Source organism: Diceros bicornis, chromosome 25, assembly GCF_020826845.1.
Source record: "Diceros bicornis minor isolate mBicDic1 chromosome 25, mDicBic1.mat.cur, whole genome shotgun sequence".
Taxonomy (NCBI): Eukaryota; Metazoa; Chordata; class Mammalia; order Perissodactyla; family Rhinocerotidae; genus Diceros; species Diceros bicornis.
In genome coordinates, this window is record NC_080764.1 from 26,788,784 (window position 1) to 26,805,008 (window position 16,225).

The 16,225-nt window shown below is 35.6% G+C and overlaps 2 protein-coding genes across 7 annotated transcripts in view; one reads left to right on the forward strand and one right to left on the reverse strand.

Moving 5' to 3' along the window:
* USP44 (ubiquitin specific peptidase 44) overlaps nt 1-2,081 on the forward strand; it is a 28,939-nt gene extending 26,858 nt beyond the window's left edge. For all 4 annotated transcript variants that reach the window (XM_058568630.1, XM_058568632.1, XM_058568631.1 and 1 more), the window contains exon 6: nt 737-2,081. In XM_058568630.1, the coding sequence (XP_058424613.1) occupies nt 737-936 (200 nt within the window). In that variant the 3' untranslated portion in view covers nt 937-2,081. The remainder of the gene's footprint in view (nt 1-736) is intronic.
* METAP2 (methionyl aminopeptidase 2) overlaps nt 1,096-16,225 on the reverse strand; it is a 32,600-nt gene continuing 17,470 nt past the window's right edge. For 2 of the 3 annotated variants that reach the window (XM_058568635.1, XM_058568634.1), the window contains exons 5-11: nt 12,517-12,678; nt 11,581-11,762; nt 10,640-10,734; nt 10,282-10,378; nt 6,779-6,882; nt 6,157-6,272; nt 1,096-5,443 (exon numbers count right to left, since the gene is read on the reverse strand). In XM_058568635.1, the coding sequence (XP_058424618.1) occupies nt 5,191-5,443; nt 6,157-6,272; nt 6,779-6,882; nt 10,282-10,378; nt 10,640-10,734; nt 11,581-11,762; nt 12,517-12,678 (1,009 nt within the window). In that variant the 3' untranslated portion in view covers nt 1,096-5,190. Of the gene's footprint in view, nt 5,444-6,156; nt 6,273-6,525; nt 6,667-6,778; nt 6,883-10,281; nt 10,379-10,639; nt 10,735-11,580; nt 11,763-12,516; nt 12,679-16,225 lie in introns of those variants that run through there. The other variant, XM_058568636.1, reaches the window with a different exon arrangement.

The window sequence follows — 16,225 nt, forward strand, 5'->3', positions numbered from 1 at the left end:
ACTTAAAAGTCAGAAAGAGTGCTATCTTTTCTTAAAGGCACATTTCCAAGAGCAGGTTCTCTGTTTACTGGTTTAATTCAGTTAATTTTGTTAAAGAACAGAGCATGTAATGAACTGTAGGATCACAGATACTTGGAACAAACTTTGAGTTCAGATTTTAACATATAAAACTCACTTTCACTTACTGCCTCCATGGGCCCTATTCTAGCATAGTCATCATAGATAGCAAAAGTCATTGGATTTAGGTTCACTTTTTATTTCCCCTTTCCCTACCTACTGTTGAATAGACTGAGTCTCCTGCCTCATACTATCGCCCCCACCCCCCTAAACAAATAGAAAAGAGGTGTGGACAAAAAGCCCAGATAATCCAGAGAGGCAATTAATTTAACACTAAACTACCAAGAGTTGGTTGTACACTATTTGCTTTATAGTATGATTAGTAGCAAAAGCATTAACTGGTAAGATTATACCAGGAATTAAAGATAGTGTTATGTCGACTTATCAGTAACATTCTGTAACTTCAAATTACTTCTAGGATAAAGGTAGATAATTCCAGAGTAACATATTGCCCAAGCTAGTACTTCTCATTAAAAGAAATGAATTGGCTAGATGATTATTTTCCCTTCAAAAAAAGCTTAACTCTCACTGAAACTAATGCTTTTAAGTTATAATTTATGCTCGAAATTTCTCAAGTTCCTTTATAAACATTAATGTATGTTTCTGTGCTTCACTCTAGGGTTTTGGGTACACTGCAATGATTCCAAGCTAAGCGTGTGCACCATGGATGAAGTATGCAAGGCCCAAGCTTACATCTTGTTTTATACCCAGCGAGTTGCTGAGAATGGACATTCTAAACTCTTGCCTCCAGAACTCCTGTCTGGTAGCCAACATCCCAATGAAGAAGCTGATACCTCTTCTAATGAAATCCTTAGCTGATCCAAAGACAGTGGGGCTTTGTTCTTATGATCTGTATATATACTTTTTTTAAAGGGCTGATTTATAATTTTGAGCTTGTTTTTATTTTTTACTTATGAATCAGTGTACACTGTGTTTCTACATTTTGTATCTAACTACAACAAAACTCTTTTTACAGAGACAAAGTTATCAGAAATAAGTGCATATCAATGACAGCTGGTAACTAAACTTTTTTCAAGTACTTAGGAGTTTTAAAACTTTTAGTGTTTACTTCAGACTGGTGTTACCTCTTTTATATTTTAATGTCTTAATTGGCTCAGATCATGAATTTGTGCAATCTACTGAAGAAGTTCAGGTGGCATCATTTTATACAATTCTTATCTTTTGTAGCTATTTTCTATACAAATTCTTATTAGATAGAAAATTAGACATTTTCTTCACTAGCAGTCTTACCAAAAAAATATTTGTATATTGAAATCACCTTTGCCCCTTGAAGGGAGTTAAAACTACTATTCAAAGTGAAATATCAAGGTATCACCTAAATATTAATCAGTCATACTCATTGATATTCCTGAGGCTTTGTGTTACAGGGTCAGAATAGACATTACTTCAGTTAATGGAACTTCATTTTTTCAAAAATTTATAGTTTTAATAATTGTTCTTTATTTGGCATAGTCAAACTGTATGCAAATGAAAATGACAGCTTTATAAATAGTATGTTTAAATGACTTCAGAAATATGAACATGAAAACAACGCTGGGTGGGACTTATAATGATGATTTGTCTGGCAGCAAACAGGTTTGTCTAGATTCTAATAAAGTAGTCATATCAAAAATTTGAATTTAGCAAATAGTGTATTATGATTATGCAAGTACAGTTTAACTTGGATATGAGTTCGTTTTATGTTTAACATTAGAGCTCTTAAAGCTTTGTACCATATCATATCTTGAAATTTTTAGTAAAGGAAAAAAAATAAGTCTTGAAGAAAATTGCATAGAGCAGATAAGATAATTTCAAAATTGGCAACTGGGCAACATGTTCAGCATCTTATTTTTCTAAATAACTAAAACCTGGATTACTTACTCTTGCTAGGATTATGTGAATACTAAGAACCTCTTAGTCAAACACTGGGCCCTTTTTTTTTAATTAAAAATTATCTAAACTTGCATTTTATTAAAAATATAGTATGAAATACTCTTTGCTCTTCCCTAATAATCTTACTAGATATCTTTAAAATGCCATGCTGCTAACTTAATTTTATTCAGAAAGAGGAGAATCCACTAACCTCTGCAGATCAGCTATGTAAGATCTTAGCTCAGTGTTAACCACTGGAAGACCATTTATCCCTTTTTTCTTAAGTATGCTTGCAGGTTGAAATTTTATTGAAAGGTAATATCCTGTAGAATGCTCTTGTCTGCTAGTGATCATCTATAAGTGTAAGCTTGAAAAGGTCCTCTATTAGCAAATTCTCCTTAAATTTCAGTGAACAAGTCATCTGAGGCAGCTGATTGTGAAGTGCAATGAGAATTTATCACTGAACAGACAAATTATTTATGCCAAAAATACAGCTTGAGTATTAAATGGCTAAGGTTTAAAACTGTTCATTTATTAAACACCTATGCAAGTTGTTACCTCAACTGTTAACGTAATTATACCTCATTAAAGATTTATGTGGTCAAGATACCCGAGTCTAGCTTTTTTTAATTTCAAGGATTACTTTATACTTAGGTTAACTGCTATACATTTTAGCACCTAATTTTAGTGGGATTATTTTAAAAATAACTCTGGAAGCTATGTTGTTTGTAATGGTATACTTGTTGCAATACTTAATTCAATGTAAAAATTCGTGAGAAAGAAATAAAGTAACTTAGACCTTTAGTATTATGGGGGCATTAGGAAGATTGGCCTCAGCTAACATCCATTGCCAATCCTCCTCTTTTTGCTGAGGAAGATTAGCCCTGAGCTAACATCTGTGCCCATCTTCCTCTATTTTGTATGTGGGATGCTGCCACAGCGTGGCTTGGTGAGCAGTGTGCAGGTCCACACCTAGGATCCCAACCTGCAAACCCCAGGCCGCTGGAGTGGAGCACTCAAACTTAACCACTATGCCACCAGGCTGGCCCCAGACCTTTACTTTTTAATCCTTTACAACTAAAATCTGCTGTGTGTGTGAGGTCAAGGGGTATATGAGAATTCTGTACTTTATGCTCAATTTTGCTATGAACCTAAAACCGATCTAAAATAAGTCTATTAAAATAACAAAACTAAAACCTAGACAATGAACAGAAACTTAGATTTCTTACTGTACATCTCAACATGGACTTCTACATTCTGCTAAGTTGATCTAACAAAAAAACAACATGTTTTGGTTGTAAAATAATTTACTAAAGGCACTATTGTTAAACAAAAAAACTAATAATTTGTTACCAATAAGGTACATCATTGTACACATGACAAAATGATTTCAAGAGATACATGGCTAATAGGTAAACAATACAATTTTTTTCTTAAGTAACAGCTTTCCTATTTACAAGATCATATCCTTTCCAGCCATTCCAGGGGCATGCAGTGATGCCATTGCTCCCAACAGTTACCTGGGAAGGGAGCTTGGAGCTAACTGGTTTGAGATCACTACTGCTAAAGAGGTCTTACAGAGCTCCAAAATTCTTCACTCATAGGGTCAATTCTAAAATTCTTGGGCTTAGAAATCCAGATACTTATTTTATACCTCCCACCAAAGCACATCAAAAAAGTATGGACTCAAAATCCCAAAAGAGCTAGCTGGAGGGCCCAAGCCCTATAACATGTCTGGGCATGAACTGGTGAGCTCTGCCACTAGCACATCATCACATAAAATGGAGAAATTATTCAAAGGTAGCTATTGAACATTAGCACCATAATAAACATGGCTCATATAGCTAAAAACTAGATTGTTTATCCCACAAGATAACATTCATTTATAGCTCGAATGCTGCAAGAACAGCTTTTTAATGTATAATAAATGATCTAAGTATAGAAGTCAGGTTTATCTTCCTATGAGGAAAACGTTCAACAAAATACAAACTAAACAGCATCCCAGAAGCAATAAATCTTATTGTGCTAAAACATATACAAATTAAGGCTTTACCTTGGTACATAACAATTTTGAAATTATGTTGGAACATCCCCAACAAATCATTAACACAGAATTTGAGTAATTTGTTCTGGTAGTGGGGCTCAGTTCAAAATATGCATCTTACATTCAACTTATGCACTTAGCTGCTATAATGAGCGTCACTGTAACCTCACTTCCTGAAATAACGCCCATAATGTTATGAATCCAAGCCAGTTGAGGGGTAGGGTGTTAAAGAATATTGGTTCTCTAATGAAAAAGCCTAATTCAATTTAACTTTTCTAACTAAAACAAGATCCAAATATGAGAAGTTTTCCTGTTTTTGTGGTTTTAAATGCCCTTTTGGTTTATTGAGTAAGCTGAATACATTTCTCGATAAAAACTACCACTGGACAAAGATATTACACGTTAAGATTTTACTAAATCAAGGTTTCAATGTTCCTATAAGTCATGTTTCAATTAGTAGATCTTTCCAATGTCAGGGAAAAAATGAAAGACAAGGACTACCTATGGTCCTAAAAAGAAAATAAAGGCAAAATATTCCTAAAGCTGTGTATTAATTTATGAAAATTCTCCTCCCACTTTATTCACATACAGATCTTGTTTTAGCCACTACGTCGAAGAAAAGTTTCAGTGTAGAAGTCTATAATCCAGATAAAAGGCTTTACATTTCCCTACATTAAGTTTGGCTATTTCCTGTGTAGAATTATAACCACAGACATTGAAATGTAGCTCTCAGATCTGAAAATGTCTTTATTTTTTAGAAAATGTATTCCAGGAAGGTTAAAAAGCAATACCAGAGGGTATAGATGCAGAACTGGATGTAGTCATTCAAAGCATTCAATTAAGAATATGGCAATATAAATATATGAAAAGCATCTCTTGGGTGTTCAAAACAAAATGTATAAGTCACTTCTAACTAATTTGAGCTCTAAAGCATTTCCTAGACAGGGGAAAAACAGTTAACATTTCAAAGTCCTGAAAGCTTTTTCCTTGGTTAATTACATTAGATGGTATGCCTTTGATCAAATTCCTTCCTTTTTAAACTTAAGTATTACATAGGTCCACTGTTAAACAGACAACATGTTGCAAATTAATTCTGGTATAATGTATTTCAACAAAGCTTAGAAAATAAAAGATGTTGTGGTGGCTTTGGACTAAGTTTAATAGTCATCTCCTCTGCTGACAACTTCTTTACACGTTGGACGCAACAGTATGGTATGTTCAAACTGTGCTGTATATGATCCTTTAATGTCACATAATGGTGGATATGGATCTACAATGCCCAAGTCACACAGATTCTTCAAAGCCATCAAGTATTTACTTTCTCCCAAGCGATCCAGCCATCTGCGGCAGAAGGCAAGGGTGCCAAAGTTTTCATTGATGACATTTAACAAGTGTTTTGTTCGTGGAAGCCTAAGAGGAGAAAATCCAAGATTAATAGTTGACTAAAAAGTTACCAGCTCATTTCCCCCATTAAGGAAAACTCAAACCATAGCTGTGGCTTTACTTAGTAATTAAAGTTCAAAAGACATTTTTTGTTGCCTCTTTCAACACATTCAAAAGCCAGAACGTACAATAGCCGATACCTAATTATAGATGGCAGCTGAATAGGAGACCAGCTGAAGGCTATCTTACGATGTTTATGTGTCTGTGCATGTGTGTGTTAAATTCCCAGTACAGACTCATCAACAGTATTATTGTGGGAATTTCCTTTCTTGTGCATCAAGCTGAAAGACCTGCACATAAAGTAGGTGTAAATCCATCCTTCAACCATCTTCTCCAAAGGAAGTAAGTAAATAAATAAATAAAATTTACCAATAGGAAAATAAGAACAAAAGCCTAGAAATGCCAGCAAAATAATAATCTCTGAAATTATTACAATTATTGGAAACTGGATCTGAAGAGAATACTTGCCTATATAATTTTCATCTCAATTAAAATTTTTAACAGGCCAACTTCTTTAATGTATTATAGAAATCCACAGAACTTACTGTTAGGCTATAGAACGGTACATCTATGAATGTACCACTGTAGATGTTTGCCACATTTTTTGAAAATGCTGTTAACTGGAAAGAAAAAACTCATAATAGTTTTTATATAGTCATATAAAAACAATAGACTCTCACCTTATTGGCACATGTCCAACATCAAAATTTTTCATGTAATGTGAACATTCCATATCATCATGAACAACACCTTTTCCTGTGCTACCAAAGGTTTCAATGGCATACACTTCTCCTTCCTAAAAAATATGTAAGGGTCAAGGAGAGAAGAAAAATTCAGAACTAGTCAAAATTACCCTCTCTCAACTTCAGGCTGAGGTATTCTCTACTTCATGTAAGAAACAACATGAAATATCTTCTGGCAGTCCTTATCCACCTTTCCCAGTTTTATCTCCTTAGCGCTTTTTGGTCTTTCTGTGTCCTCCTATTAGAACGTAGGCTTTACATGGGCAGGGAATTTTGTCTTGTTCACTACTACATCCTCAATGCCTACTAAAGAGATGGCACCTAAGAGATGCTCAATAAATATTCACTCAGTGTTGAATAAACAATCCTTTGACATACCCAACTTCCACAGCTGATTGAGCCCTGGTCTGAACCAGACACAATTTGCACACTCACACGACCCAATTCCTGTCGGGGTGAGTATGGATGCCAAGTTAATTTTGCTGAACACACTCAACTGTCACTAGCTTTAGTCTGGGGGAAAAAAATTCACAAAGAACCGTGTTAATGGAATACATACCTCCATTCTTGTTGCCTCTCCTCCTTTCACAATGGGCACTGTTTTCCCAGCATGTATTCTATATGGCCCAATTGAATGTCCATTTAGATTACGGATTGGTTTCACTGGCATAACAAATAGGAAAAAAATAGTTATTCAGGGTCTCTAGAAGCACAAAAAGATCTCCTGGCCTTTTGGCACAAAGTTTAAGCATTTATTTAAAAACAAGATATGGCTCTACTAAATAACCTCACATTAAGATAGTTAAATACACAGCAGAAACCTAGTGGAATATGAAAAGTTATTTACTGCAATGTTGTTGATTAAAAACGAGAAGGGAGTAAGGGGAGATGGTGGAAAAAGAATAAGCTATGTGATGAGGACACAATGGGGGTCATCCAAGGAGGTTTGTTAATCAATAAAAACATCCATGTACATAATGATTACAAATATGAAAAATATATTTTTATGGTTATAGACCACAAAGTAATGTAAAAATGAGGATTCTATGTCAAAATGATAGGACTGTGAAACCTTAAATTTTATTATTACATCAACATTTCAAATATTAAAAAAGAAAATCTAGGGGCCGGCCCAGTGGCGTAGCAGTTAAGTTTGCATGCTCCACTTCGGCAGTCCGGGGTTCGCAGGTTCAGATCCCAGGAGCAGACTAACGCACCGCTTATCAAGCCAGGCTGTGGCAGTGTCCCCTATAAAGTAGAGGAAGATGGGCACAGATGTTATCCCAGAGCCAATCTTCCTCAGCAAAAAGAAGAGGATTAGCAACAGATGTTAGCTCAGGGCTAATCTTCCTCACAAAAAAAAAAAAGAAAGAAAGAAAGAAAGAAAGAAAAATCTAAACAACCCCAACATCCTGAGATCAACAATAGAATAAACAAATTGTGGTATATCCACACAATGGAATACTACTCAACAATAAAAACAAAAAGCTAGGGATACATTGAACAACCAAAATAAAACCTAAAGAAAAAGTGAGCAAGAGAAGGCACAATTATATACATACTGTGCAATTCCATATATATATATCAAAATTAAGCATAATTATATTACTGTTTAGAGGTGCATAATTAGATGATAAAGACATAAAGAAAAGCAAATGCAAATACTTTAATACTCAAGATAGTGGTTTATTAGAAGAAGGCTGCTGTAATTGGGAAGTGTTATATAGAATTGGGGGGCTTCTGGAATGCTGGCAATATTCTACCTCTCAAGCGGTGAGGTCATATAGCTTTCACAATTATTTAGTTGAAGTTTTATGCTGTGTATATTTTTAGTATATTTATATTCCACAATAAAAAAAGGTTTAAAAAAATCTAGCTCTCTAGTACTAGAATCCTCAGTACAAGCTACCTTGCTTCTAGGGCAGGATTAGGTACTAAGGTTTTTTCAAATCTTTAACAATGAAATAATGACCAGCATACTACAAATTTAGGGGGTAGTACAGAAATATAAAATTCTCAATAAGCTCTTCAAAAAAATCCTCCTCCTTATATAAATGATAAGCTAAATTTATTTATTTTTTTTATAATTTTTTATTTATTTATTTTTTTCCCCCAAAGCCCCAGTAGACAGTTGTATGTCATAGTTGCACATTCTTCTAGCTGCTGTATGTGGGACGCGGTCTCAGCATGGCCGGAGAAGTGGTGCGTCGGTTCGAACCCGGGATCCGAACCCGGACCGCCAGCAGTGGAGCGCACGCACTTAACCGCTAAGCCATGAGACCGGCCCTAAATTTATTTTAAAATTCAGCAAGCATTACTATTTCTCCAAGATCGGGCAAACTGACCCCACAGGCCGATCAAAAATATATTTAAATAAAAAGATTTCTCAGCCATACCAACCTAACATATAATCAAGTTACACAGAAAAACCAGGGCAAAGGGTATCCATTTTTATATTATAAAGATTGTGACAGTGGCAGGCTAATTCTGGGACCAACAGCTGTAAAGGTAACTTTCCAATTCTATAGCTTCCTGATCAAGGTAAATAAAATCACTCCCTTGATGGCCCAGTTGTTACGTGGTTTTTGGGAACTGCTTCTAAAAGTTCAGCCTATGGTCAGTCCATTTCTTCATCTTCTCAATGTCATGATATGTCTATATTCTTTCTGCTTGAACTAGTAAAAATGAATTCTGTCACCTTCAACTAGGAACTCTGCTCAATACAATAACCGGTATCAAAAAGAGTGCTGAAATAATAGAACCTAAAATGTTGCACTAGCTCAGTGGAAGAGGTAAGAAGGTAGATATTAAGGATTCCAATACTGCAGACTGGAATTGTTATGTGGTAACTAAACATTAAGTCAAATTGTCACCTAATATACCTCGAAAGGCAGACCACATGCCAACCAAAGTTGTAGACACAAAAGAAAATAGAAGGAAAAGATGATTTGAGAGGGACTTGAATAAGCATTATTTATCGTGGCACCAAACCCAAAACTGGGGGTGGAAAATGTCAAATATTTGTTGAATACTAATAAATTTCAGGCACTGTCATAAAATTTACATTTCTCAAAAAAAAAAAAAAAAACCCACGGTATCATTAATCCTATTACAGTCAAAGACACTTGGGTTCTTAGAGGCTATACGATTTGTCTAAGCTCAAAGACAGACCTGCCTGACCCCAAAGTATGTTTTCTTCATTATCCCATAACACACCGCCCATTCAAGTATGAGCAGCCTTAAGAGTTTTTGACTTGTATGGATGTTCACAGAATTAGGAACCTGCAAGAAAGCAACAAGGACAGGCACTGCACTTGGAAGAAACACAACAGTCTATAAGTATCAACAGGGGAATGCAAAGAATGTTGAATGATGTGAATTTACTAAGGGGCAAGGAAGCATGAGAGTCTCCACTCAAAAGGACTATAAAGGCGAGACAGGATTTGGTTAAAGAAAACATAGGAAATATTCTGTTACAAAGTTATTAGAATAGGTGTTACAGAGAGCAATGAGCAGATTAAGAAGGAGGATGATGGCTGGAGAGTGGTCGGATAGACCCTGGGAATTAAGAGGAAGGCTGGACTAATAGAGAGGACCAGGAAGCACAGTTGACTCTAGGGCTGTGTACCTAACGCAGTGTCTGGGAAGACTAGGAGGGAAGGGAATAAAGACTAAAAGAAGGACACACAAGGAATTAACTGGCCTCTAAATTTTGAATTCAACTAAAAAAAAAAAAAAATAGAGAGTCATCAATGGAAAGGGCCTCTGGCTTCTCTCTTAGCTCTGATTTGACTAGTCACAGAAAACCTAGTCTGCACTTTGGCCACCCTGGATAAATCCCCAGGTGTCTTATCAGTTACCAGAGTAGCTTGGCAACAGTTCCCAGCTAGTGACCACAGTACTCCTACCATGAGAAAGTCATTTCCCTCATTTTCCCTCTGTATTCCCAAGAGAGAAAGATGAAGCAGCTGACCCAAAGAAAGCACTCAACACTATTTTGCAAAATTAATTCTGCAGAGGTCATACGCATTTCAAAATAAGACACATTTTTAAAGAACACACCTTGATATGTCTTCCCATCTATTTCAACCTCATAGGATTCCATAACTTCTTGGATGGCCTCACCAACATCACATAGACGGACATCAATTCCAGCACACTAAAAACAGAATAATGTACACCTTGTTATTCAAAGTGCAGAATTTTACAGTAACCTAACTTAATATTTTAAAATAAGGGACAATCAGAAAAACTGCTTTGCACGCTGTAACTTCCTCTATAAAAGCCTTTGGTACATTATATTGCAATTACCCACTTAAAACCAAGGGCAGTGGACTAGTCTTATATAACCCAAAGATCTTAAATAGGCTATAAAGTGCTCAAAATATGTTGAATGAAATGGTGGTTACAGTTCACATACCTTTATTCCAGTGTTAGTGGCATCTTTTACAGCTTTCAACAATGTATCATATTTGGGATTAAAAGTGACAGTAAAAGCACAGTCAATAATCCTACCTGAAAGAGAAAATTTTTCTTTTACTTATCAGCTAGTCAATTTATCTACTTTATTGTATCAACTCTATTAACCTTGCTAGTTAACAGGAAAATAAAATGATGGGCTCAAAAATGAAGGCGGCACTCTGAGTACCCAGACAGCATTCATAATCAAAGGGGAAAAAAGTATAAATAAGTTACATAAAGGTTTCAGAATGAAAAGATTAATTCCAGAGTTCGCACATATTACTTCAAGACAGCACCAATTCAGAACTCACCCATGCAGTTATGCAAAAATATAAACAGAAACAAATCAAAGTCAGAAAAGCCTGGGGAACCAAGGAAAAGCAATGCAGGCAGAGAGAATGTATAGGCCCACAGGATGCTAACCACCAGTCCAGCTTCTTCAATTTAGTAAAACCTCAGTAAGTACTTAATCTAAGTTTTGCTTTCTCTCCTGTTGAGTGAGATAAAAAGGCACTTACACAATAGGATTTACGGGAGAATTTAAAAAAGCTAACAAGTATATAAAGGTTGGTAAACTTAAAGGTTCTAAGTAAAAGGTTGTTACTGTTATACAAATAAATGATGTCCGAAACAATGACTTGAATGAAGAAATGTTAAGATTATGTTTTTTATGCTTTGATACAGAGGGTAATAAACCTCAATTACCCAATGTTTTCATTATACTCCATTTAGTAGAATGCTTTAAAGTAAATCTCAAAACCTGCCTGAACACAGCCCTCAGAAAAGTGAGGCATCAAGAAGAAAATTTGGGAGTTCAGGATCTGCAGCACCACCCAACAGCAACAAGATCAGAGTTTTTTTAGGAGGAAGGTGGGGTGGGAATTATTTCTAAGAACTCACCACTTATATGTGTTCCAAAGTCTATCTTACAGATGTCATCATACTGTAATACTGTTGTGTCACCAGCATTGGGAGTATAATGGGCAGCACAGTTATTGAGAGAACACCCAGTAGGAAATGCCAGGCCTGCATTTAATCCATTCTCTTTTATTAGCTTTCGTGAACAGTCTTCCAACTTTTCACTGAAAAAAAAAAAGCGGGGGGGGATTTGTTTTCTTTTACATTCTTACCCTTATAAACCTTACAGTTCATCAAGTCCAGAAAGTTTACTAAAACTCTTAAATTACTTCCTGGGAAAGATCTGAGCACTTTCTGGATGTGAATAAATAACAGTTCTCTGATGCTATGAAAATAGTAGCTCATCTCTAAAAACAAAGAATTTAATTCCACTAGAAATCTGCAGAAACAGAACAACACGATCCACTTTTAACTTAGTTTACTAGGAACTAAGATCCTTGACTTTGACTAATTTAAATGCTGATTACATTTTATTGGCTCAATGTCGTAGATTTGGAAAACTGTCTGAATCATAGAATTAAGTTGTCTTTTACAGCTAATTATTTCTCAAGGGGAAAACTGGAGAAATAATTACTTTTATTGGTTTCTTAATTTCATTATAAATGTTTTGTATCCAAGAATTTTAATTTAATATGAATTGTTAGACAGCCACATAATAGATTTCCAGACAGAAAATAAGAATCAGTAATGTGCACATTTGCACATATGAGTGTACATAAGTACAAAATACAGTGATTGAGGTGCAAATGCCCTCTCATGGGTTTCCTCATTACACAGACACTAGAAGAATTTACAAGATATCTCTAGAAAACTTCAAGTTTTAGCAAAGTAGTAATGAAAGCCAAACATTGTAACTGGAGAGTTAGCTCTAAAAAAAAATTCTTTTAACATGTTCTTACAAAAACATATTCCTTTTACCAGATTTCTATCATTGTCATCCCAGGCTTGATCCAGCTCATAACGTATTTTCTAACTTGTCGATGTGCTTCTGCAGCTTCTCGAAAATCATTCCAAATCTCTTCACTAGCTTGATCTAATGCTTTCTTTTCTTCACTTGTAGTTCTCCAAGCAGCTGTTCGCCTTTATAGTATGCATAGCATAGTATTAGTCATTTATAGCAGAATAAGCATAAAAGCTGAGAGAGAGAAAAATATACTGAGTAATTTAAGACATTTTAGACAAAAATACTACATATGCAGTTTCTTTTATTAAATGTCAGCAAAGTTTCAGAAATACAAGTAGCTACACACTTACGATCAAGCCAAATCAAGTTAAACCTTTTTTAAGACTCTCATAAAAAGAATCCTCAAGTGAGATTTTATTCACAGTCAGAGGAACTAATACCCTGAACCCACAAAATAACATGAAAGGAGAGAATTAGAAAAAGAGTCCCAGAAACCAAGCAGGTGGGAGAAAAAAATTAGCCTTCCACTCGAGGTAATATATACTTTATGAGACTACAAAAGAGCACCTCAAAATTAGCATTTAACTTCACAAATAGGGCAGGTACCAATCCAAAGACTTGACCTGGAAATCTGCATCTTCCTTCCTCAAAACATAAAATATTATGTGCTTTTACAAGATGTTTCTAATTGTCTATATATTAAAGGTAATCTTCCTTGAAGGATATGGCTCACATTTTAAAACGGCCAGGAGTAATAAACAGATTTTTATATTCAGTATCTAGGAACGAGGAGATCCAATGACTCCCTTTAAGCAGTACATTTCAAAACCAGTAACTGTTTCAAATGAAAACCTTTTTAAAAGTTGTTATAACTTTCATACATCCTTAAGCAATACTGAATACACGGTTCACCACTCAGTGATCACTGAGGTATAAATTATAATTAGTATAAAAGTCATGCCTTTGGGGCCCGTCCGGTGGTGTAGTGGTTAAGTTTGTCCACTCCACTTTGGCAGCCCAGGGTTCACAGGTTTGGATCCCAGGCACAGACCTACATACTGCTTATCAAGCCATGCTGTGGCAGGCGTCCCACATATAAAGTAGAGGAAGATGGGCACAAATGTCAGCCCAGGACCAATCTTCCTCAGCAAAAAGAGGAGGACTGGCAACAGATGTTAGCCCAGGGCTAATCTTCCTCACCCCCCAAAAAAAGAAAAAAAAATTCAAGGAGTTACTCCTGTTTGCTTGAAAGCTACTGGCTGGCAAACTATGGCTTGCAGGCAAATCCATCATGACACCTGTTTTGTAAATAAAATTTTACTGCAACATAGCTATGCCGATTCATTTACATACTGTCTGTAGCTACTTTCCTGCTACAACTGCAGAACTGAGCAACACTCAAGGCCTAAAATGTTTACTATCTGGCCTTTTGGGTACTTAAGCATCACAGAGACTTCTCTGTCTTGTTTTCTGTTTGGAAATATATTTTGGATCTATCTACCGACATCAGATAACTGAAATACAACAGTACCATCAGCTGAAGGTCAGTTTTAAACTCCATAAGTACTTAAATGCATATGAATTACTTTTATAGGAACAGTGAAAACTCAAGAGGCAACTTCTAATCAAAGTATTCAAACAAACACCCTCAGACTAGAAGGTAAGAGGATAAAATCCTTTAAAAAGTATATTCTCAAGATGTGGCTCAACCTGTTTTAAGCTGCAATACACTTATAGCTGCTCACTCCATGCTGGGACAGACAAGCTACAATCTCCTGACCTCTAGTTTTAACTCTAGCCCTTTCTCTCCCACAAATCCAAAAATCTTTCCTGGGAACCAAGAACCCCAATGTTCTAAGAATAAATCATGTTTAGGCGTTACAGTAGTGGCTATATTCTCAGATCAATTTTTAAATAAAATACACCACAATTCTTCATCTCTTAAATGGGCCATAATTCTGGCACATTATACAGCCATACCTGGCAGTAAAGGTTAAAAGCACCCCCTCCCAAAAGCCAAAGATTTTGTGGAAAGTAAAAATATCAGCAAACATTTACTCTAGAGTCATAAAATGAAAGACTATGTCCACAGGGGAACTGATGGATATCATGCGTGGAGGTCTATGAAAGTGGAATTGGTCATTATCAATTCCCATTTTTTCTCCACAATCCAACCCTCAGATTCTTCAAATCCACTTCTTAATAAGTTAAAACTTAAGTATAATTAAATTTCAAATAGTATTTGACTACATTTTAGAATTAGGATACAATAAAAATCCCAAATACTGAAATCAGCAGATCTCACATGAATATATCTCACTCTTCCAAAGGCTGCATGGCTGACTATTAGAAGCAGTGGACTCTTCAAAAGATTATGGAATGTTTTGCATCACTGGTAAAGCACCATCAATCAGAAATTGGATTAAAGAAATTCTTTTGCTACATCTTGAGTTCAAATTGAAAGTCATTAGTAATATTCAAGAAACCTACTGCCAGGGTCTATAATTATAAATCCAGGCCCAAATGAAAGACAAAGAATATTATGAAAGAGACTCTCCCTTTTCCTAAATTTTATCTTTTGATGTTTAGTCTATTTAACAAAAATATAAATAAGATTAAAAAAATTCTGAGCTCATAAGAAGTATTCCAAAAGGCAATTAATAAATCCAACTGACAAAGGCAGAATAGAAATGCTTTTTAAAATATGTCTGTAAAACATAACCACCAAAACAACTGCTTGAAACAGAATCTTTATAGGAAATGTTTACAAGGTATGTAAATTCTTCACACCTCTCTGATATTTCTGAGTCTTTTCAATATTTCATCATTTTTACCAGTGAATGTGTTAAAGAGCAGAAAAATATAAGTAAAACCAAAAGATACAAAGGTATCTGATTATTAATTTCAAAGCCATAAACATGTCTGAACTCATGCACGGATAACTTAAAAGATAATTATATTTCTATTTTTACTTCTTCTTCTTTTTTTTTTGTGAGGAAGATCAGCCCTGAGCTAACATCCATGCCAATCCTCCTCTTTTCACTGAGGAAGACTGGCTCTGAGCTAACATCTATTGCCAATCCTCCTCTTTTTCCCTTTTTCTCCCCAAGGCCCCAGTAGATAGCTGTATGTCATAGGTGCACATCCTTCTAGTTGCTGTATGTGGGACGCCGTCTCAGCATGGCCAGAGAAGCGGTGCGTCGGTGTGCGCCCGGGATCCGAACCTGGGCAGCCAGTAGCCGAGCTCGCACACTTAACCACTAAGCCACGGGGCCGGCCCCATATTTCTATTTTTAAAGCATTCTATGACACATTTACAAGCACCATTTAAAAATGCATGTCTTTAATCCAGAAACAATTAAGAATGCATGCAGTTATGACACCAATTCCTTCCTCTGAAAACTGGGACTTAAAGGGAAAAATAAAGCATGTTTTAACTCTGCCTATAAGAAACTATAATTGATGCCCTGCTGATAAAAAGGAAAATTCTTCTTACAGAATAATGTCAGCTAAGAAATGTAGAAGGAATGACAAAAATTCACCATTTTGCAGTCCCCAACGAAATAACTGATAAAAAGAACAAAGTACCTTTAAAACAGAAACAGCTGGCTGCCATATTAACCATGTGATAAAACAGAATAAAACTAACAGAATCTGACATTACATCTGATGCAATAGATTACGATACAATATGAAGTACACAGTATCACCTTATGATATATC